The sequence below is a fragment of the Cadophora gregata genome, assembly GCF_030347475.1.
Source record: "Cadophora gregata isolate MNR1 chromosome Unknown scaffold_10, whole genome shotgun sequence".
In the NCBI taxonomy this organism is placed as follows: Eukaryota; Fungi; Ascomycota; class Leotiomycetes; order Helotiales; family Ploettnerulaceae; genus Cadophora; species Cadophora gregata.
Window position 1 is genome coordinate 2,031,913 of NW_026695933.1, and position 20,485 is coordinate 2,052,397.

General features: G+C 47.9%; 9 protein-coding genes across 10 annotated transcripts; 3 read left to right on the top strand and 6 right to left on the bottom strand.

The window, feature by feature from the left end:
• The first annotated feature begins 630 nt into the window (after positions 1-630).
• On the top strand, positions 631-2,855 carry ONS95_002033 (uncharacterized protein). The gene is made up of 4 exons (XM_058495261.1): positions 631-1,330; positions 1,389-1,879; positions 1,928-2,257; positions 2,307-2,855. The coding sequence occupies exons 2-4, from the start codon at positions 1,673-1,675 to the stop codon at positions 2,724-2,726; spliced, it is 957 nt and encodes a 318-aa protein (XP_058355572.1). The 5' UTR covers positions 631-1,330; positions 1,389-1,672; the 3' UTR covers positions 2,727-2,855.
• Positions 2,856-2,935: 80 nt separating this feature from the next.
• ONS95_002034 (uncharacterized protein) lies at positions 2,936-5,813 on the top strand. The gene is made up of 3 exons (XM_058495262.1): positions 2,936-3,912; positions 3,967-4,144; positions 4,192-5,813. The coding sequence occupies exons 1-3, from the start codon at positions 2,994-2,996 to the stop codon at positions 4,280-4,282; spliced, it is 1,188 nt and encodes a 395-aa protein (XP_058355573.1). The 5' UTR covers positions 2,936-2,993; the 3' UTR covers positions 4,283-5,813.
• ONS95_002035 (uncharacterized protein) lies at positions 4,497-5,582 on the bottom strand (the record flags this gene model as incomplete). The annotated part of the gene is made up of 1 exon (XM_058495263.1): positions 4,497-5,582. The coding sequence occupies one exon, from the start codon at positions 5,580-5,582 to the stop codon at positions 4,497-4,499; it is 1,086 nt and encodes a 361-aa protein (XP_058355574.1).
• Positions 5,814-7,775, bottom strand: ONS95_002036 (uncharacterized protein). 2 transcript variants are annotated; one of them, XM_058495264.1, is made up of 4 exons: positions 7,491-7,775; positions 6,866-7,413; positions 6,335-6,815; positions 5,814-6,290 (listed from the first exon to the last, which is right to left on the bottom strand). In XM_058495264.1, exons 1-4 carry the CDS (start codon positions 7,702-7,704, stop codon positions 6,250-6,252), a joined length of 1,284 nt encoding a protein of 427 aa, XP_058355575.1. In that variant the 5' UTR covers positions 7,705-7,775; the 3' UTR covers positions 5,814-6,249. The 2 variants fall into 2 exon arrangements, with proteins under 2 accessions (XP_058355575.1, XP_058355576.1); XM_058495265.1 differs by having other exon boundaries at positions 6,335-6,445; positions 6,498-6,815; positions 6,866-7,775.
• A 716-nt stretch (positions 7,776-8,491) lies between these two features.
• DNAJB6 (DnaJ sub B member 6) lies at positions 8,492-9,814 on the bottom strand (the record flags this gene model as incomplete). The annotated part of the gene is made up of 2 exons (XM_058495266.1): positions 8,492-9,607; positions 9,668-9,814. 2 exons carry the CDS (start codon positions 9,812-9,814, stop codon positions 8,534-8,536), a joined length of 1,221 nt encoding a protein of 406 aa, XP_058355577.1. The 3' UTR covers positions 8,492-8,533.
• Positions 9,815-10,683: 869 nt separating this feature from the next.
• Positions 10,684-11,993, bottom strand: ONS95_002038 (uncharacterized protein; the record flags this gene model as incomplete). Its single annotated transcript, XM_058495267.1, has 4 exons — positions 10,684-10,995; positions 11,067-11,541; positions 11,604-11,688; positions 11,873-11,993. The coding sequence occupies 4 exons, from the start codon at positions 11,991-11,993 to the stop codon at positions 10,684-10,686; spliced, it is 993 nt and encodes a 330-aa protein (XP_058355578.1).
• Positions 11,994-13,877: 1,884 nt separating this feature from the next.
• On the top strand, positions 13,878-15,371 carry ONS95_002039 (uncharacterized protein; the record flags this gene model as incomplete). The annotated part of the gene is made up of 1 exon (XM_058495268.1): positions 13,878-15,371. One exon carries the CDS (start codon positions 13,878-13,880, stop codon positions 15,369-15,371), a length of 1,494 nt encoding a protein of 497 aa, XP_058355579.1.
• Positions 15,372-16,092: 721 nt separating this feature from the next.
• ONS95_002040 (uncharacterized protein) lies at positions 16,093-17,866 on the bottom strand (the record flags this gene model as incomplete). The annotated part of the gene is made up of 5 exons (XM_058495269.1): positions 16,093-16,251; positions 16,299-16,550; positions 16,598-17,022; positions 17,080-17,303; positions 17,364-17,866. The coding sequence occupies 5 exons, from the start codon at positions 17,864-17,866 to the stop codon at positions 16,093-16,095; spliced, it is 1,563 nt and encodes a 520-aa protein (XP_058355580.1).
• An 883-nt stretch (positions 17,867-18,749) lies between these two features.
• SED5 (cis-Golgi t-SNARE syntaxin) lies at positions 18,750-20,463 on the bottom strand. Its single transcript, XM_058495270.1, has 3 exons — positions 19,755-20,463; positions 19,001-19,703; positions 18,750-18,933 (listed from the first exon to the last, which is right to left on the bottom strand). The coding sequence occupies exons 1-3, from the start codon at positions 19,996-19,998 to the stop codon at positions 18,909-18,911; spliced, it is 972 nt and encodes a 323-aa protein (XP_058355581.1). The 5' UTR covers positions 19,999-20,463; the 3' UTR covers positions 18,750-18,908.
• Positions 20,464-20,485: the final 22 nt, after the last annotated feature.

The window sequence follows — 20,485 nt, forward strand, 5'->3', positions numbered from 1 at the left end:
ATATATCACCAGAATCGACCGAAAGTGAATCGGACAAGTTTGTTGCAGGGGGTTCTGCCGGTAACCGAGAATAATCACCTTGGACATCATACAAAAAACTACTACGTCAAGGGCTGTGATATTAACAGCGCCTATTTCACAGAACAAACCTCGCATGGTTCTTTTCGCTGTCATCACACTCGACCCTTATCCTGCTTAGTGTGAGGGGTTGGACATTGGAGAAAGAGGTGTTAACCAACTTCAACGTAGCCTTTGGTAAGTGCCCGCTTCAGGTCCAGATAAAGAAACTGAGTTCGCCAATGTCTGGCGAGAGTTTAGAAGAAGACAAGAGCTATCTTCCCTGCATAAGCCCAAAATGCTCCCCTCACAATCAAATCTTAATTGGAGTTGTTCTACTGGATTTGTTCACCCATTAGACCCTCCCAGTCGTGATTCTGCTGCCTGAACAAAGGCCAATACTCATGTACTCGCTTCTTAATTCTGGCAACTACACTGAATTTTCTTTAGTAAGTAGAGGGGCAGATCTAGAAGCAGATCGATGATCTAATCTTGCTCTCATATCTGATCTAAAGATGACAGAACTGTCTAATATCCTTTGTAAATAATTATCTTGGGCAACAAAGCATCAAACCTTGGTTGCGGTGAAGTCGCTCAAAGAAATCAAAGAAAATAGTCGCTCAAAGAAAATAGTCGAGCAAAAGAAATTCTGTCGAAGAAACAACGGCACCCTACGTCGCTACAGATTTCGGTCAAGCAAACGATAATTCCCGCTCGACTGGGTCAGTTTGTATTCGAAAATGGGCCTGGGTCTAGCTTCTGCCTGGGTAGCCGGCGAAGAGACGGCATTGCTTATTTACCTGAAGCGAGACTGGGCTGTCTAGGCAAAGAAGCTGAACACATGCGCTGAGACGCAAAGCACCAGATAATGTCCCTCGTTATTCAGATACCGCTATATGATAGTACGATCGACCATCACGTACTCTGAATGTACATCGTCCCGAGTCCTTGAGGTAAGGGTGGCTGCAAAATGACTTTTGGCTCGGCAGCTAGTGATGATGCATGAACTTCCCGCCACATCTGGGCGAGAAATCTCACGAGAAATGTCCCAAACAATTCTTCATCTACATTTCTACCTTTTCAGTTTCTTGTTAGTTATCCTGAAAGCTTGTTTTCGATTGGTCATCGTGCCATAATGCGTCCATCCAAATTGTGTGGTACAGCATGTGGTCTGTCAGCAGTGTGTGGGAGGAGTGTGGTGGCTTGGGATAAAGTGTGTGGTTGCTGACACACAACCCACAGGACCCCTGTCAACACACTTTCCACACATCTGATACCTGCATCAAAACGTGTCAACAGCCTTGAATGATTTTTCCTTCTCCGTCCTGGACATACATTTCCATAGATTTGATGAAAAGATCCGAGGAGATGTCAAAGATCTGAGAGAATAATCTGTCGCTGACTTTTCATCCTTCCGAATGACGATATCCAAAGCTTTCTCTTATTGCGTGTGGCAGGTATAAAACCCCCATAATCTTTCTCCAGAATCAAAAAATTCTTCCCATCATCAGAACAACCAGTGCCTGTTTACACAACCGGATAAAAAGCTTGCCGATCCTTTTCTCTATCCCTGTTACATATTTGCCCAACAATTATTCTAAATTTATTCTGTAAAATGTCCAAGCCAATCGTCGTCGTCATCGGAGCCACAGGTGGTCAAGGTGGAAGTGCAGTCACTTCCTTTCTCGAGGACGGAGCCTACCATGTGAGGGGAACCACTCGAAATGTGAACAGCGCCAAAGCCAAAGCTCTCAAAGATCGCGGAGTTGAGCTAGTGACAGCAGAGCTCGATAATATCGAGTCCCTCATCACTGCATTTAAGGTTAGTCCCAGTAACAGATCCCAAACTTACCAGCCTAATAATGTCTAGGATGCGACTGTGATCTATGCAGTGACCGACTTTTTCGAACCCTTTGCGAGTAAAGGGCCTCAAGAGGCGATCAAGATCGAAACTCAGCAAGGTATCAATCTCGCCAAAGCTGCTGCAGCCACTCCTACTCTGAAGCATTATATCTGGTCCACCCTCGCCAATGCCGGAAGAATCTCGGGAGGGAAGTACATGATTCCTCATTTCGTCGGCAAGAATATCATCGACGATTTCATCAAGAATGACCCCGCACTCTTCGCCAAGACTACGTTTCTCTGGAACACATATTACGCCAGTAACCTGTTACTTCCAATGTTCAAGCCGAACTTCTTGGTGAGGCCTAAATTCAACATTCTGATCCCTCAAAACTGACCGCCTACAGAAAACCGCTGGCAAATATGTCTGGCTGCAGCCGAGTTCGCCATCGACACCGATTCTCAGCCTTGGAGACCAAAATATTAACGTGGGACCATTTGCGCTCGCCATCGTCCAGAAGCCAGAGTTGACTCTCCCTGGTAAATTTGTTCTCGGTTCAGTTGAATCACTCACTACAGGTGACCTTCTCAAGTCGTGGAGTGAAGTGACAGGCAAAAACGCTGAATATATCCAAGTGACCCTTGAGGACTTTGACCGACTGTGGCCAAAGTGGGGCCTTGAAATGGGGGAAATGCTCAAATACTGGGAGGAGTTTGGAAATAAGAGTTGGTCTGGGGAGGAGATCGTTACGAAGGAGGATTTGGGGGTGGATTTCCCTTTCGTTACTATCAAGCAGGCATTCACGACTTTCGATTGGGACCTCTGATTGTCTTCGGGTATTTGAAGGGGTTCAGGGCAGGTTGCTGTTGGTCGAGAAGTCACTGGTATGTAAAATTGTGAAAAGGATCGAGATCTAGAAATACAGAATGAATTGTTTGGTACAAGTAACGAAGCCAAGGATTTATCAGCATGATGCATCGTAAGCGAGAATGTTGACCACATATGTGTGGTCCGGTACACCCAGCCTATCAGCTGCTGAGATGCGGATGCGGGGTATTCTCCGTCGGATTGCAAATCTTATCAACATTGTAAGATGGTAAAGAAAGGATTGTTGGCTGATGATCTTCATGAAGCTAACATCTCCTGCATCACGCTACTTCAGCATCAAGCCAGAGAAATCTTTCGAGCCATGACTACACCGGGCCGCACACATCTCCCTTGGGAAACACAGACAGGGCAAGTCCAAGAGCTCTTGAATTACATCAGCTTTCTGGAAGCCAAACTTCAATACCTTCAATTCCACCATGAGACATGTGACAAGGGGAGTACACAATTACCACTATCTTTCAACGATCTTTCGTACATTCCTCCAGATCTCGTCGACGCCAACGATTCTGACTTCTATCCTTCAATCGCTTTGGAGTATCAGGAACCACTAGTTAGCACCAATGATTCGCAAATTGTGCAACCGACACCAAAGGTACCTCCTAGTAATGCCAGATGGAGACGTATTATAGACCAAATGACCAAAGGATGGGATCAACCGAGTAGTTGGATGGACAGACGGATCGCGATCGGTCTTGATACCGTGGAGGAGAATCATTATGCTCTAACCATGCTTCTTGGTCTCAAGAATGAGCTCTCTGGAGGTCACGGAGCCGGATCCGGGACAGAAATATTGGACTTTCCCATGAATAACAAAGGGGTTTCTGAAACTTTGATTATGTCCGCACGGCGTTATGCGTTGGGAACAAAGGCGTCGGAACGGGATGCTGGCTTTGTGGTGCAGCTGCATAACTTCAGGGAATTGGTATTCGCTTCCCTCTGCGTTGTTATCGAACATCAAGGCCTACCCACAGATGCTATCAATGACCTGATGCGGATATGTATGTCTAGCTCTGGCGCGGCGAATTTATACCGCTTGAGGAGGGGTGCTCTCTGGGTCAATCGAGTCATCGCAGGGTTGATCAGGAAAGGCTGGCGTCACTGCGCTACTGAATTCTTCCTACTCTGTGAGATGTCACTAAGAGCATCTCCAGGCTAATCAGCTAACACAGTCAATATAGCAGGAAGGCCTGTTTCCCAATATGGCCTATTGTGGGAGGGATGTGTTCATTCGTTCCCATACCTTAGCGAAAGACTGGCGTATATCTACGAGACCGTCGAGCAGCCCTTGCCTGAACCTGGTTGGATACCATTCTCGATTCCTTCGATCATCAAAGGCTTAGTCGGTGATGCGTTGACGTGAGTGAGGCTCGGATTGTCAAGCACTCGTTGCTGATTCTCTATAGGCTTGGTCAGATATGCACAGCACTGGATTATGAAGAAGAATCACTCTCGAAGCTCTTTCTGGATGTCAATCAAATTTCTGCAGTTACTTAGCTAATTCTAGCGAGCTAGAGAGTGAGATTTGTTTCCATTCTGCAGCTTCGATCCTAGAAGGCAAAGAATCTTTTCTGATATCGGGATTCCCAGTAGCGATGTCCAGGGTTTACAGATTCCCAAAATTTCCTTCCCGTAGCTACCCCTATGAAGGCTTCGAAATCATAAAATTCTTTAGCCTTCGTCTAAAAGCTTTCTGACTAAAGTCTCTATCTCAAATCATTTCCAAAGCTTCTCTCAATGCTGCTCTCGCCGACTCTCGGGCATCATGGACAATATCCTCTGCTGACTGAATCTCGTGAATGAGGCCAATCCCAGTACCTGCGTAAGTTGTCAATCTTCCATCTCGGCCCCAGCCTTTGTCGCCTTGCTGCATAGCCTCTTTGAATTTCGCTTGATTTTCTTCAAAAGGAACCCCGGCATCAGAATCCTTCGTGCTGCCGTTGATAATACTGCGGCCATCAAATTGAGGTGGCCAATTGTTTCTTCCAGCCAAGGCATCAAAGAGAGATGTTCTGACCGTCGATTGTCCTCCATCTGTGGCTCGCAAAATCTCGTTCTGGTACCCAGCAGCAATATTTGCCTCCTTTGAGGCTAGAAATCTAGTACCCATCACAGCACCAACAGCACCTAACCCAAGCGCCCCAGCTACGCCTCTCCTATCTGAAATGCCACCAGCAGCAACAATCGGAATGTCCAAGTCTGCTACTTTCATCGCATCCTTGACTTCCGGAACCAAAGAGACAATTCCAGCTCCTTTGGCAAGACCATGGCCGCCAGCATCAATACCTTGAAGAACGAGAACGTCCGGAGGACTCGACAACTTTGCTGCCTCGGTGGCATCGCGAACCGATCCAACTTGCAGCCAAATCCGAGTTTGTGGAGAAACTTTGCGAATCTCTTTCATCCATACCGAGAGGTCATCCGTCCCATCCCTCGGCACGAACAGCCATGCTGCAGCTGGTCGATGCTTCGCGATTGAAGGCAGCGCAACCTCCAGATTCGCATCGAAAATCTGGAAACCGACCCCTATTGGCAGCCTATCCTCCAAGTCCGCAGAGGAAATGTATAGTCGTGATTTCTGCGACTGAAGTCGTTTCTCTAGTAATTCCCGAGCTTTTTGTAGAGCTGGCTCAAGATCTTCGGGTGATTTTCCTGGACCGATGAAGCCGATTCCGCCAGCCGAGGATACCGCTGTTGCGAGCTCAGGGCCACTGAAAACTCGCATTGGAGCACCGATTATGAGGGGTGTCGAGATCCATCGGTATGTGGACTTTAATAACTTGATTGAAGATGCCATTGTGAGATATTTGGAAAAATTGGAAAGAGTCTGGAGAAATTCGGATCCGTTTTATGACTCAGTTAGCCGCGGAGTTGTTGATTGGGGCTTGCCACTTGGAACCAAAGTGTGGGGTAATAGTCAGCAGCGAGGTTTAGCTCTGCTAGGAATGAATCTGACAGACACATAGAAAGGAGACTTGTATGGTTTGACTAAGATGATGTAAGATGTGCCTGAATGACTAAACCATGTACAATTTCTTTCCTTGTCGGGCATCATCGTACGTTCTGGAAAAACGAAGCTGCATATTTGTGTCACATGTACCAACTACTCCAGCACAATCCGCATATTTCCCCGTCCTTTCTCAGGCGAAGGAAATCCAAAATCTCGCTGCATATCCGTATCTCTTCGATCAGTCTCAAAGAGCTCCATACCCCGCACTCCAGTCACATTCCCATCCTGATCTCGTTCCAGTCGGACGAACGTTCTAAGTACATTGGCAAGCGTCATAAATAGTTCTGAATATGCCATGGGCTGGCCAACACAGTTGCGAGATCCTTTCGAGAACGGTACTAAGTACTTCTGACTTGCTCGTGGGATTCCTACTGGTCTCTCTGGCAGACCGGGTGGGGTTGGTGATGCGAGCCAGCGTTCTGGGATGAAGGACCATGGCTCTGGGTAGACGTTCTCAGAGTGGTGGATTAATGGCCCATGCATACTCAACGCAGTCTTTCAAGTTAGTAACGCTCTTGCAGGAGTATGGTGGTACTAACATTTGGTGGAATGCTCCAATCTCCAAGACGTAGGGTTTCGGTAGGACTTGAACGGGTCAATCGGTATGAGACACCAGACACAAGACGTAAAGTTTCTTGTACAACAGCATGCTAAAAATTCATCAACGTCTTTCTTCAAATTGGATGGCCATGCGTAACTTACCAAGTATGGAAGTCTCTCCAATTGTGCCTGCCTTGGCGGGATCGCAATATTTGGCATAGCATTCTCCAACTCCTCAAGCAAGACTTGAAGTCTGGGCTTATCCAGCAAGAGGTACACCAGAGCAGATGCAATAGAAGTAGCAGTCGTCACGGTTCCAGCCGCAAGAAATAATTGGGCTTCTTGCCATAAACGGTCTTCCGATTTATCTTGCTCTGGAAGAGTGGGACTATCCAGTAAGTCGTGAAAAATAGTGCGGTGCTTCACATCTCTATAATCACCTCTTGACTTGACGGTTTCTTTTATTTTCTGGATGCAATGCTTTCCTGATATTAGCTGAAGTCATTAAGCAGTTCTCGAGCAATACGTACTCGCTTCAGCTCCAAGACTTTGGCCATTCCAGGACCAAACATGCCCACCACGATTCCATCGGGTAAGGAGTTCAAGAATCTTGGAAGCCATTGAAGTTGAACGGTGACATGCATAGTATCAGTCAGCACATCTGTTGTCTCCAGAACCATCACATTGAAGCCAGGCGCTTCAATGTAATTCTCACTGACTCCAAAACAGTACTCGGCAATGATATCGCTTGTCAAAGCTCCAAAGGCCGGTCTCAGTGGGATCGGCTCTTTTGTGCTCTGGTATCGACGGAACACCGTAATCAATTTATTGATATTCTCTTGAATCAAGGGCTCTAGCTTGCGCATAGAACTGGCCGAGAAGAACGGCGCAATAGCATTTCGCCGCACACGGTGCTTCTCGTGCGAGATGGTCCCGAATACAGAATCAACATTGGAGAATGCGTGGGACCAGGTCGGAGGTTTGTCTCGTTTGGAGTTAGCTCCAGTGAATAGCACCTCGTAGAAATCTGGGTCGATGATGTGGAGTTCATGGGGACTGATCCGTATGATTGGACTGTCTGGTATCCTTGTCAGTGGATAAAAGTGGCAAACAAAAGAACCTTGCTTTGGAAGTGGAGGAGGGGAACTAACTCACCGTATTCTTCGTGTAGATCTTTGATTTTGTACATGTATTGTCCTTCACCGACAATTACGTCATAGTAAAACATGTATCCATATGTGAGAGCAGCAAGTTTGGGACCTGGGAATTTGGCATATTGACTGAAGTAAAGACGGTGGACTGCAACTCCAATAGCATAGATGATGTAGGAGCAGAGAAGCGCCTCCAGGATGGAAATCATGGACCACATATCGAGGCTTGTCGAGGCTAAGAGAACCAATAAAGGATGCCCAAGGGAGAGAAATAGAAAGAAATTTCCGCACCACGAAGAGGATAATTGACAAGTATTTATGTGGCATTCTGTCGAACTCAGACCTTTTCAAATGTGGGGCAGATGAGCAAGTGCCGACAGGCGTCGCAACATCTGCACGATGACAAACGATGCATTTCTTGGGCGGAGTTCCAGATTTACACAGAAATCAAACCAATACACCTCTCATTATTGGCTAATTGCCTAAATTACCCTTGTATATCAACTTCGCCGACTACGCGTGTGCTGCATTGCCGTTGAAACTATCAGTTGTCTCGTCTAACTTCGACTTGAACATTTCCCACTCTCATCTGGTCATTGAATATGCTCACAATAAAATAGGCTCGCCCGGATACAGCTGTTGTACTCGCAAGAAAAATGACATTCTCTGTGATTTTTGGTCAAATTTAAATACGTTTCTCGTTACTTCCCTGAATGGTTGTGCAGTCTGCCAAGGGTGTGGAGAGACTTGGTCCCGATGCACGTCAGATATCCACCTCACTAGGCCACATCAAGAGACTGGCAACCTGGTCCTGCATGAAAGTCTGCATTGTTCAAACAGACAGTCACGCAAAAATCAGGCTTCATCACAAAGCATTGGGACAAAAAGTGGTAGTGCATAAGAACATCTCAACTGTCATTAACATTGCCGGCAGCCCAGTCTTTCCATCCTTCGAAACCACAAAGTACAAACTAATCCAAATTCAGAGCAAGGAAAGCAAAAAGAGCGACAACGAAACCCCTCCCATCAACATGCACAGCTTCAAATTTACATGCCAGATACTAGATTCCTCCGAAACGAGCCCTTAAACATCTTCAAAGCAGACAAAAGCTCCTCCGGAACAGATGGCTGCACAATCTGTTCAACCTCTACAACACCCCTCCACTTCTTGGTCTCCTTGACGAACATCTCCTGTACGCTGTCCTGAATCCGGCTCTTGAGGTTCGATGGAATTGGTGGAAGGAAGTCCTCCTCTGTTTTCGTTACTTTCTTCGTTGGAATTTTTGGAGGTACGTCGTCCTTAGATTGAGTTGGCGGAACCTTTTGGCCTGTCGTGTAATCTGATGTATCGAATTTGGTGGCATTTTCGGTTGCGATATTGGACTTCTTCGGCTGTCCCGTCTTGATATCTGCGGAGGAGACCTGATCGTTATCGTTTGTCGAACCCTTGACTTGACCCTCCGTCTTCACCTGCTCCTTCCTCTTCAATGCCCTTGCTTCCTTCTTGGAGAGAGGAGAATCAGCAGTTCTTTCTGGTGTGAGTTGATCCTTGAGCAGCATGATAATTTCCTCCTCTGAGAGTTCGTCTCCATCCTCAATAGTAATGTCTGGTATGACTCCTGCAGTACCGCAGGCCTTGAACTTTTCCTTCACAGTGTTTTCCCCTTTCGCACCAGATGCTGAACTCTTCTTCTCCCGCCTCGCAGTAGATCTCACTTTCGCTCTGGGCGTGTCTCTGTCATCCCAGGATTCTTCGGGCGTATGGCCGTCCGTTTTCGTCGTATGGTCCCTGTTCCACTCTCTACACTCTGTTGCTCGAGTGTTGAAGAACTTGATTCTGTCTTGAAGCATTACTTCTATCAAGGTATTGTTATAGCCCTGTTTGCGCAATATCTCTCTTTGGCGCTGTATATCTTTTTCTGCGAACTCAAAGTCCCAGTCCCACTCTCTATCTGAGTCTTGGTGGTCATCGCATCTGGCGGCGTATTGGGGTCGCTTGGCGTGCTTTTTGGCGGGCTTTTTGGCTGAGAAGGTGGGTTGATAGTCACTTCCGTCGCGGAGAGTAGCGTCGTAGGCGAGACGCTTTTTTGGGTCGCTCAAAACCTCATAGGAATTTTGGACCTATGAATTTAAATATTAGCCTTGAAGCTAGACCTGAAGTAGGTGGATGCACAAACTCACTTCTTTGAATTTAGCGGTAGCGGTCTCTATGTCTTGAATATTCTTGTCTGGATGAAAGGCCAGTGCGAGAATGCGGTATTGTCTTTTGATCTCTTCTGCTCCAGCACTCATGTTGAGGCCGAGGATGTGGTAGTGATTTTGCGTCATGGTGGATTTTGATGTTGACCACGACAGGTGTTTGTGTTGTTGGAGTTTGTGAGAGGAGGGCGGTGGTAGTTGATTGAGACTGCTTGAGTTGGATATTGGTAGAAAGTGTGTGGAAGATGGATCTTGGAGTTTGAGATGGGATGATGAAGAAGTCTGGGAGAAAAGGAAAGGGTGTGCCGTTCTTAACCTTCAACAGTTGGAATTTGGACTGGAAATTGATGCTAAGCAAGTCCAGGCAGCTCGAAACATAATTTTTCGCGCCAAAGGTAGTATATTTCAACGGGACCATACTTGAAATCAACAGCCCAGTCTAAACTTAAACTTCATAATTTAGTCTAGTATAGTTCCTCGAAGAAGCGTACATGACGTTGAAGTTAGCTTCTAGAAAGCTTCGATGATGTTCTTCGCTAAGGTATGACACGCGAGACGACACCAACCCTATGTTTATTATGATACCGCAACACATAGTCTTGTTGTCTCACAGCGATTGGGCTTAATTAATATCTATATAATTCATGAGTTGAGTCTGCTTTCCTATCCTCTTTATATGACCTTTCCAGCTCAAGAAATATTTTGTGCATTCTGAGCCCTGAAATGCAGGCCCGATCCTCACTTGTTCGCTAGTCAAGACGACGCTAATAACGTCTAGCTCAATCAACAGTAACTCAAGCGGTCTAAATCCCAGAACCAAACTTGAAGACAACGCGCGAAATGTTATTTCTTAATATTGTCCTCGTGTGACCCATCCACAGTTCAGTTGATATTGGTCAATTTAATCAATGGTTTTTCACTTAGCGCAAGTGACCTTCCTCTCACATATACCGGATAGCGTTCAATTGATGTACAACTAGCTACATAGAGCAGAAATATCACTCATCCCAAATAGTAGCCACCACAGCCGTACTCAACTTAATGCTCGCCCTCTGCCCCAAAATCTTTCCACTCTCCAAGTCCCTCTCCCAAACAATAACAGTGAAGTTATTCTGATGCCCAACAGCCAACAAATTGCCCTTCTTGTTCAAGGAGAATTGTCTGGGCGACCATCCGCCGGAAGGAGCAAGTTGGATAAGTTCCAGTGTTCCGTCTACGTTGATGGAGAACGTGGAGAGTGTATCGGTTGGTCCTTTCTTAGCTTGAAATGAGATGTCACGGTTGGAGACGATGACGAATTTGTTGTCAGGCTAAATATGACGATGTAAGTTTCTTCTCACTACAGATGGTATTGAAAATGGAAAGGGGAAGAAGAACATACAGTCAACTCAAGCCCACTCGCAGGCGCCGTCTGTGGCGCCCTCTCATTTCCAACTCCCAACGCAGGAACCTCAAACACCTTCGTCCAGCTCATTCCCACATCCGTATACGTAACCTCATACGAATACACATTCTGGCTCAACTCGCCCACAAAGAAATAGTACATCTTCCCAGATTCCGCAGTCCGGAAACGGCCGTGTCGAGGACCAACAGCCGGGTCTGTCAATAGTTGCGAGACTTCCGTTACGGGAGCCAGGGTCTCTGCGTCGAAAGTAAAGATGCGAACCATGTCACCGCCGAGGTCGTTCATGACGAGGAATTTGCCAGTAGGGTCAGTCTGTACTTGATGCAGGTAGGACAAGTCTTGACGGGCGGTGATGGGGCCTGGTTTTGTGATGGTGGGGAATGAGGATTGGAGAGGGCCGTTTAGCTGTCCGTCGTCGCTGATTCCTATGATAGAGTAGGCGCTGCGGTTGCTAGATTGCGACTGTCAATCTCCATCGTATTTTCATCGTGTATGAAAGGCATTTTGACTTACTAGTGCACAGTAGCAATACCCTTATTCCCACCTTCAGCACCAAAGAACCCAGCCCAGACTCCTGACAAAGCAACGGGAATCCTCGCTAAACGCGTGAGATTGCCGTTCGTGTCAATGTCGAACGAGTTCGTTCATCGATCCATTGACGGAAGATGTGCTTGCTCGGTCCAAGCAATACAAGATCCTATTTTCATAATCGAGATTCAGCGCTGCGGGGTTGCTGGCGCATTGGTTCGTCCATGATGAGATGGCGAGACTGGAAGTGTTACCCGAGTTGGTAAGGGAGAGTGTGGTGAGATTCCCGTTTGTGCTGGCAACGAAGAGATTTGTTGCTGACGCTCCTGTTGCGAGAAGGGCTGCATTGAGCAGCACTTTTTGGAGGGAAGTCATTGTGATGGTAGTGTGGGAAAGACTGTGGGGTGGGCGTACTTGGGAGGGCGTGTAAAGAGTGTGGGCAGCGAAGCAGATCAACGCTGGCGAGGAAAAACAACAATCCTCGAGACAAAGCTCTCTAGATATGTAGACTGCCCATGACTCTCTCTAGATTCGATTCCCTTGGCATATTTATTTAAATCCTTTAATCACATGATGATCTGTTTTCTCGCATTTCCGAGCATTGCTGTAATCCCCACGAGGCTGCCCTCCACTAATTCCGGACATCGCGGTTTTCCGGGAACGACTGAGTCGCGCAAGGGATGAGCCTCAGCACGACTTCTTGTTCTTGTCCTTTTTGGATTCATGATTTATCATCGTCATAAAACAAAGTTTCTGCTTCGCATCAAAAAATGTGAATCCGTAAGGTCATGTTTCGCCTTGCGCTGTCCAAGAATTCAAATCTTATCAGATTGAGTACCACCTTCCCCATCATAACCCGGCATGCTCCACACAGACACCACTTCGCAGATGGACGAACCGGGCAGGAAGGTCGATCCAATTCCTAAGACCGACAAAAGAAGCAGGTTGTTGTAAGCTTGCTCTTTTGTTCATGGAAATCCTATCCACAACCAAGGAAAGGCGATCAGTTGGTTTGTCAAAGAACCCACGTAGTGGATACGCTCCACAAGATAAAGGGACTATCCCCAGATGTGGACATTCTCCGTCAATCCGTACAGCGCTACGAACTACTCGCAAACGAATGTTGATGTCCGAGAAGGACCCTCCATCGCCATCGCGGAGACAAAAGTTTGGATTGGTTTGTATGGATTCGCGGAACCCCTGTTTTAACCGAGGCGGAAAAGTAAGGTTCAAAAGTTTGGATTTCATTGTCTCAGGCACCCAAGGACACCCTGGAGTGAGCCGCACTAGTCACGCCACGATGGTCCTCCCATTTTTGCGTTCTGTATACCGAGGAGACCGAGATGGGAAATTTCACAGGGCTTTATATAGAGGATTGAGAAGTCTTGGGAATTGGCTCCAGAAACGTAAAGTTTGGATGATGGATTCCCTCGGATATGTGACTTGTGCAACCGGATATCGAGAGTTGGATGACAGGGGGCTTGGCGGCTATCTGCCGATTACAACTGATAGCTTAATTGTTCGAGCCGGACGAATGACTTCTTCCTGCTTAATCCTATGCTGTGCATTGCCGTGAGTTCGTCATTACTGATAACGAAGCTGCCAAGTATGCTTACTCTGGGCATTACCCACTTAAACCCAGAGCCTCCTGCCCCATTCCGACCGCACATAAACGAAAGCTTGCTTGGCAAGAACCATAAATGCCTTGGCGGGTACGACGAGAGGTTGATTACCAGGAGTGCACCACATGCGAACTCCTTTTGTTTGGGTCTGCAAACGGGTCCATGGTTTCCAGCTCTGTGCTCCTCACCAATGGGTTTCACGGACTGGTCCCTGTTGCTCTCTTTCTCCTTGGTCGTTGATGGCTGCCCCATTTGCGCAACCCCGAATAAATGAAGCGGATTCGGCAGTGAGCGGAGTGGACAGGCCTGTGAGGCAAAGAAACAAGGCTTCTGGCGTTTATGCCAAAAGCGATGGTACGAATTAAAGTTGGTAGGGGGCGATGAGATGAACTGTGTTTTACTGATCTGACCCTGTGGATAGGGATCGCCCTTCCAGAACGTCCAAATGATTTCGAGGGCTTAGCACCTTCTGAACTGAGAGAGTTTGCGAGTAAATCAGTGGGACGGGAGTTGTGGAGTCTGACGCGAGGTGTTTCTGGGGATGTCAAAACGAATTTGATATATAACGGTGTATATCCGGAATGCCCACCAGGTCTCTAAGGCAAGGCTTCACTCTTTCCGCCCACTCACACCCAAAATGAACTCCTCGCTCTCACTCAAAGGACTCCTCGTCCACTCTCTCCTGCTCCTCACGCCCGCCCTCACACTCGCCCAATCACCCCTCTCATCGTGCCTCACCGACGCCGGAGTCCGCAACATAATCGACACAGACACCACCTGGTCAACAGAGACAACACCATGGCAGCTCCGTCTCAAACCAGAAGTCGACCCCGCAGCAATGGCCTACCCCACCGATAAAGCACAACTGGCCTCCTCGCTCGCCTGCGCCAGAAACGCATCAACCAAGGTCTCCTGTCTAGCAGGAGACCACTCCTTCGTCGCCTTCGGGTTCGGCAAGCCCGGAAACCTAGTCATCAACATGGCAGCATTCAACTCGGTATCCTTCGACGCCAAGACCAACCTGTATACCATGGGTGGCGGTACTCGCGTCGGACCAGCACTGAAAGAACTATGGGACAGTCAAGGACGGCACTTCCCTCACGTGCGTCACGGCCGCGTCGGTATAGCCGGGTCCTGCATCGGCGGTGGTTATGGAAGCACGTCTCGCTTTCTCGGCACACCAATGGATTTCCTCCATAGCGTCGAGTACATGCTGTACAACGGCTCCGTCGTCACCGCAGCCGCTGGTTCCGACCTCCTCTTTGCTGCTCAGGGCGCGGGATCCTCGTACGGAGTCCTCACCTCGCTTACGACCAAAACATGGAAACCAACATACACCAACGCAGTCAACTACACGCTCTCCTTCGGGAACATCCCCATCACAGACGCCGTCCAAGCATTCCTCGCATCGCAAGAATTCGCCTTGAATGAAGCGCCTGATGAGTTAGCGCTGCGCTGGGGACTTAGCATGCCATTCAGCGCAACGGGATACTACTACGGCAACCCCGCTGATTTCGACTCCATCATGAAACCACTGATGGATCGCTTCACCGTCAATGCCACGCTGCAGAAATCCGAGTTCGACTTCTGGACTATGGAGACCTTCGTAGCTAACGGCGCGAACCTTCCAAATGGAGGACCTGAGTCCCCAGGCCGCTCGTTCTACGTCCAGAGTTTGACAACCACGACTGACGCACCGCTGACTGCTCCGCTTGTGCAGACGCTGTTCCAGCGTGTCATTTCGGATTTCAATCGTACTGATCTCCGACGCTCGGGTCTGATTGATCTGTGGGGTGGTGTATCTCGGGATGTCGCCGATGCGGATACGTCGTATGCGCATGGTAACAATCTGTGGTTGATTCGTTTCGACACGAATCTACCTGTTGCGACGAATGCGTACCCCGCTGATGGTGTGGCGTATGCGCAGAGTATCATGAAGCCGTTTGAGGAGGCGCTTGTGGCTGCTGATATTCCTCTTAGGGGGTTTGCGAATTATCGCGATGGGGCGTTGAGTGAGGCGGAGTGGAGTGAGAGGTTGTATGGAGAGCAGAATTATAGGAGGTTGAAGGAGATCAAGAAGTTATATGATCCGGAGGGGATGTTTACTTCGAATAAGCAGAGTATTGCTTAAGTGTTGGGAGGATATCCGTGTGACAGAGACACCTTGTAGAGGGCAATTTCTTGTACATATTTTCATTCGCGGGCAAGTCATTTGACGCACCACAAAACCAATCCTGAAACATCGAAGATAGGGTAGAGAGCTAAGAATACGAACAGTCCACTTATATGAGTTCATTATTTACACCATGTGAAGAACTTCTCAGCCGAGGCCGCAGATCCGCTCGTCAGCGAGCATTCCACTATAACAGCCAACCAGATATAGCTTACTGTCAAGGCGTTGTCCGCAATGCTGTAGGCCATGGACCATTTCCATGAAAGCGATTCCTAACACCTCACATAATCATCAACAAGTTTCATAATCATAAGTAGGATAATTGTAGGTATGAAGGCTGTGATTGGACCCATTACAAACGTGCTGACAACCATCGTCACGATCAAACGCCAGTAGCCTCGGTGATGATGTGCAAAGCGGGATATTGAGCGGAAGGTCATACCAATGACCATGGGCACGATGATGGTGGCGACAGTCACAGGGATCGTGACGTACCAATATGATTTTAAGGTCCAAAGATGAGATCCCGAGGTCCGAATGGCTGTTACGATGACACCAGTTTGTTCCGTGGATAAAAGCGATGAGTTACCAGAAATTGGGGCTATACCCCGAGCTGAAATGCTTGGTGAAGCCGTTTCTGTCGCGTTCTTCTTCGTTGGCCAAAGAGGGTCGCTGAGATTCATGCCATAGAAGGACAAGAATTTCGGTTAGTCATGCCCATAATTTGCGTAGTGGAGAAACAGCTTACTGTCATGAATGCGAATGGGAGATAGACAGCCGCGAGGACAGTGAGGATATATGTCCGCCTGATTTGTCGAAGCTCGATTTTTTCTCTCATCTTGATCAAATTAGTCTAGGACCCGGTAGTAGAATCTGATGTCTTACCATCGTTTGCAATGCAATTATCTGAGCTTCGACAATAACCAAATTGTCTCTCAGGTATTCTAAGTCCCGCTTGATCTGCGGAAGTCCTATGCGAAGCTCATTCATCTCGTCGCACCTCTCGACAGGGCCCTGGATTTCGGCCAGTAAATCGAGTGCATCGTGAATACTGCACACAGCGACTTTGTGGTTATCTTGAAGGTGCGAAATGTAGTGCAACTTACTTCCCGAGGGGTGACTTCTTCCGCGATAACACTGTCCTTTATTAGCAAGTCATTGCTGCCCGAGTGTTCTAATCTTACCAGAGTGGAAATGTTTTGATCAACGCAATTAATGAAATCATTGGTGGTTTCCGCGAGTATCAGGAGCACAGCAAAGAGAGCACCCAAGTAGGCGCTCTCGATACTACACGGAGCTTGATCGCCGGCGGGTACTGGTAGTACTGCTGCGAAATGCTCTGAAAATGCACGAAGGATTTCGGCACAACGCTCACCATGGAGAGCCTCCTTGTCCGAATCAATACTAATGAAAACACTCCTAGATCCAACGGAATCGAATGGGCTAGTAGAGAATACCACACGTTCGATTGGCGGACGTTGAGTCTGTCGTTGCCAGATATATTCGTACAGGTCGCTATGATATGAGGGAGCATTTGACACTAAGTTAAACTCGACAGTGCTGCTTTCGCGGTTCTCATTGAATAATGAGAAACGACACGAGGGTTTCACTTTGGACTACATTAGCCAGTTAAATATTGGATGAAGATACTGATACAAACACAAACCTTTTGACAGTAGTACTCGTGGTTGTGGAGAAGGAGATATCTTCCGAGCAAACGAGTGCTTGATCCAAGTCTTCTCAGGATCCCATTCTTTCTGTATGAGAGAAAGGATTGACCGAGAAGGTATGTCGTACAACGCGTTCAAGTTTTCAGTGTTGGGAATCATTTTGTCTCCGAAACTGAAGAGTACAGAATGAAGCGAGCTAGGCAACTTCATCGATAGCACACTGTGATAACGGGGGAACACTGTCAGCTACATTTTCCAAACAAGCTTGAAGGACACCGACCAGATTCGGAGTGATGCATCTGAGTAAAGTCGGATTTTAGAGCAGAATTCGTCAAAAGCATGGGAGACCGTGATAGTGGAGTTTTCAATGCTGTGCGTGGCAGTACTGTCATAACTGTCTTGGCTGACGCCTGGCAATGCATGTGTACAGAAGACATGGTAATGCGTGAGGCTTTCTACAATGTCTGCTCCAGGCGACTGCTTCAATCTCCTATAAATCCGGAGGAACTCTCGCTGATCGTGGTCTACCTGGCCATGTAACAGTTGGTCGAGTAGCCCGCGGAATCCTCGCTGATCGGGGTCCACCTCGCCACGGAGCAGCTGGTCGAGTAGCCATTGTTCGAGTACGTCGGGTTCCGGTTCATGGAGGCTGAAAGTAAAAGCCCGGCGAAGTCGATCCCGCCAATTGATTGTGGGCCTGACTTCTGGAGCCACCTGGGACTCTAAGGTCTCTTGAGGTGGATGCTGCTGAGTAGTTATCGAGCCATTTGTTGCAGAAGCCATCTCATTCGATATGAAGCTTCGAGCTCTTCTAAGGCAGAGCAAAGCTTTTCTGGCTGAAAGAGAGGATCTCCTTATTATAAGGAGGATTAGGCACCATCGAGTCCTTGTCGTGAAGCTGATCGACCGACATAGCTCGTCTCTGGTTGGCCAGCCGGGTCTTCTTGACTACGTGCATATATTGTGCTTACATTGTCGCCCCCATGTTTTGCGGCTTCGTCTGCAGATAGCCCCCGCTCTTCCAAGCTGGAGGACTTCATTTAACGCTGGTGATCATTATTGGGAAGACCAGCATACAAGCACTGGTATACACCTACCAATCAACCAAAGAACGTGACAAGGATATAATGACGCGACTCGTGAGGGCTTGCCCGAGCAGTGCACTCTTCGACATGGTCTTTGACATTGTGTTCGCTGCTTGTAGTTGTATGGTATGACCTGAATAATGAACGCGGATGTGCTGAAAAGTATGTGGATGTCGTGTTAAATGATGGGCCTTATTTTGAGGAGTGAAATGTAAGGGGAAGAAAACAAATCCTTGTGCATTGGGTTACACTGAATGTTGGTAGGAGCTGATGTAGCCGGCACTTGCATTAGCGTGCTTTGAGCAAGGTGGTTCCTTCCCACGTGTATTGCCACACCAAAATATAATTATCCTAAGAAAGAAGGGACAGCTCTAAGAGCATATAAACTACTTAGTTCTGAACGATCTGATAACACAATTTGCAAGGCTTTTTAGGCATTGATGAGCAATACATTAAGAAAGGCAAGGCGAATGCAATCGCAACGGACTTGACAATTGCACTCCTTCAAAAGACCACTTGGTGCCAACAGAGTGCTTCTCATTCAAGGTTGATTTGAGAACTGTGGAGGTTGGGGTGTCTTCTTGGTGAGAACAGCTCCAAGGCTGCAGATTAAAGGTATATTCATTCTATGCGCCGTGTCCTGTCTACAGTAATTGTACAGAGAAAGAAAGAAAATAGACCGCATGGGTGGTGGTAAGCGTGCATGTATGCGAAAGCAAGCCATGGCTGGATACATGGCTCTATCCTGCGATAAGAACCCAGAGTCTGTTGAAAATCAGCATTGTTCGTGTTTGTAAAAGTAATAGAGGAAATGAAATGGAGTCCAACTCACAAAAAGAAAATCATCAGCACGCCAAACATCTTGGCAACCAGCCAGCGATTGCCCGATACCCTCGACCAGTACTTCAGCAGCTCCCTCTGCGCACCCTGCACATTATCCACCACATCCTCGGTATTAGCGTCAATTCTCTGGATCATCTCGCTCTGTTCCGAAACCATAGATGCTAACTGCCCAAAAATACCGCCAAGTTCACTGATCGTCCGTTCAATGGCCTCGATTGCTTCTCCTCTCTGCTGGATATATGTATTCTGAGGTTGCGCCTCTTCCATCATAAGTAACTGCTGATCCCCCACTGGATTCAAAGATAATAAGTCCTGCCCTGCCCCCGGCGCGGGAGACCCTCTAGCCGGTGTACTGTATAATGGAGATGCGGATTGTGATATAGCTGGCGCGACATTTGCGGATACTGATGAGACGAAATTCTCAGTTCGTGCTCGCGAGGCTTGGATATTCTTCGTCCGGACCTCCAGCACATCTTTGAAATTGACGGATACATCTGTGAGTTTGCCTTGGAGTAGGAATACCACGTTCTTGTTGTGCTCGCCTTCCTGGTCGGCTTTGGGGTGCTGTGATCGGGTGAGGGTTTGTAAGGAGCCGATTTGCTGGTTTAGAGAGGAGAGGTCTTGTTTGATGATGGATGTTAACTCGTTGATCTCTATGGGTCGGTCGTCAAATAATGTTTTCCGCTTGGCCACTGTAACGTATTAGCTTGGAACTTGAACCACGTCTTTTGCAGAAAACATACACTGCGCCAGCTTTTCTAATTTGCCCATGGTCGTGGATATGCCTCTCCCAATCTCTGCCGCTCTCCGCGCGAACTCGGACCTCCTGGGTTTGCCATCCGCATTACCATTCGCAGCCGCCTTTTGCGAATCTGTGAGAAGAGACTGTCTCTGTGCCCCAACTTTCGAAGATGCCTGTCGCTTTTGTGCTTGTGCCAGAACCGACCTGAACTCGTTCGTCCGGTCTTGAATGGAAGAGACGGCCATCGCGAATGTCGAACACAGGACCGTAGGACTGGACGGTGGTATGGAATGAGGACGAGTTGGCGATACGAGAAATAGATTTACGCCGGATGCGCAGTACTGGCTCACGCCTCCTTGCTTTGTGTTGTGTCGTCTGCCCTGCCGAAGGTTCGGGGGAAAAGTCACAGGCGTTGTAAATTGTTGGGTCGGGATTCAAACAGTCAAGGGAATCAAGGAGTGTGCGAGATGACCTCTAATTAGGAGTTGTAGTATTGAATAGCTGAAATGAAGAGAAGTCGGGAATGGAGAAGGTAGACGTGGAGGTTGAGGGCTGTCGAGGCGTGGAGCCGCGATAGGACAGATGGTGTTTCGTTTGTTCTCCTATCGTCAGTTCACAGCGCCGTCCAGTCAGCCAACCATGGCTGCAGGTGTTCTCGAAGGATTTGGAAACTTTGTTGAGGCCTCAGGCTAGAAGACAGTATTCAGGCCACAATGTAGCTCTTAGCTAAAA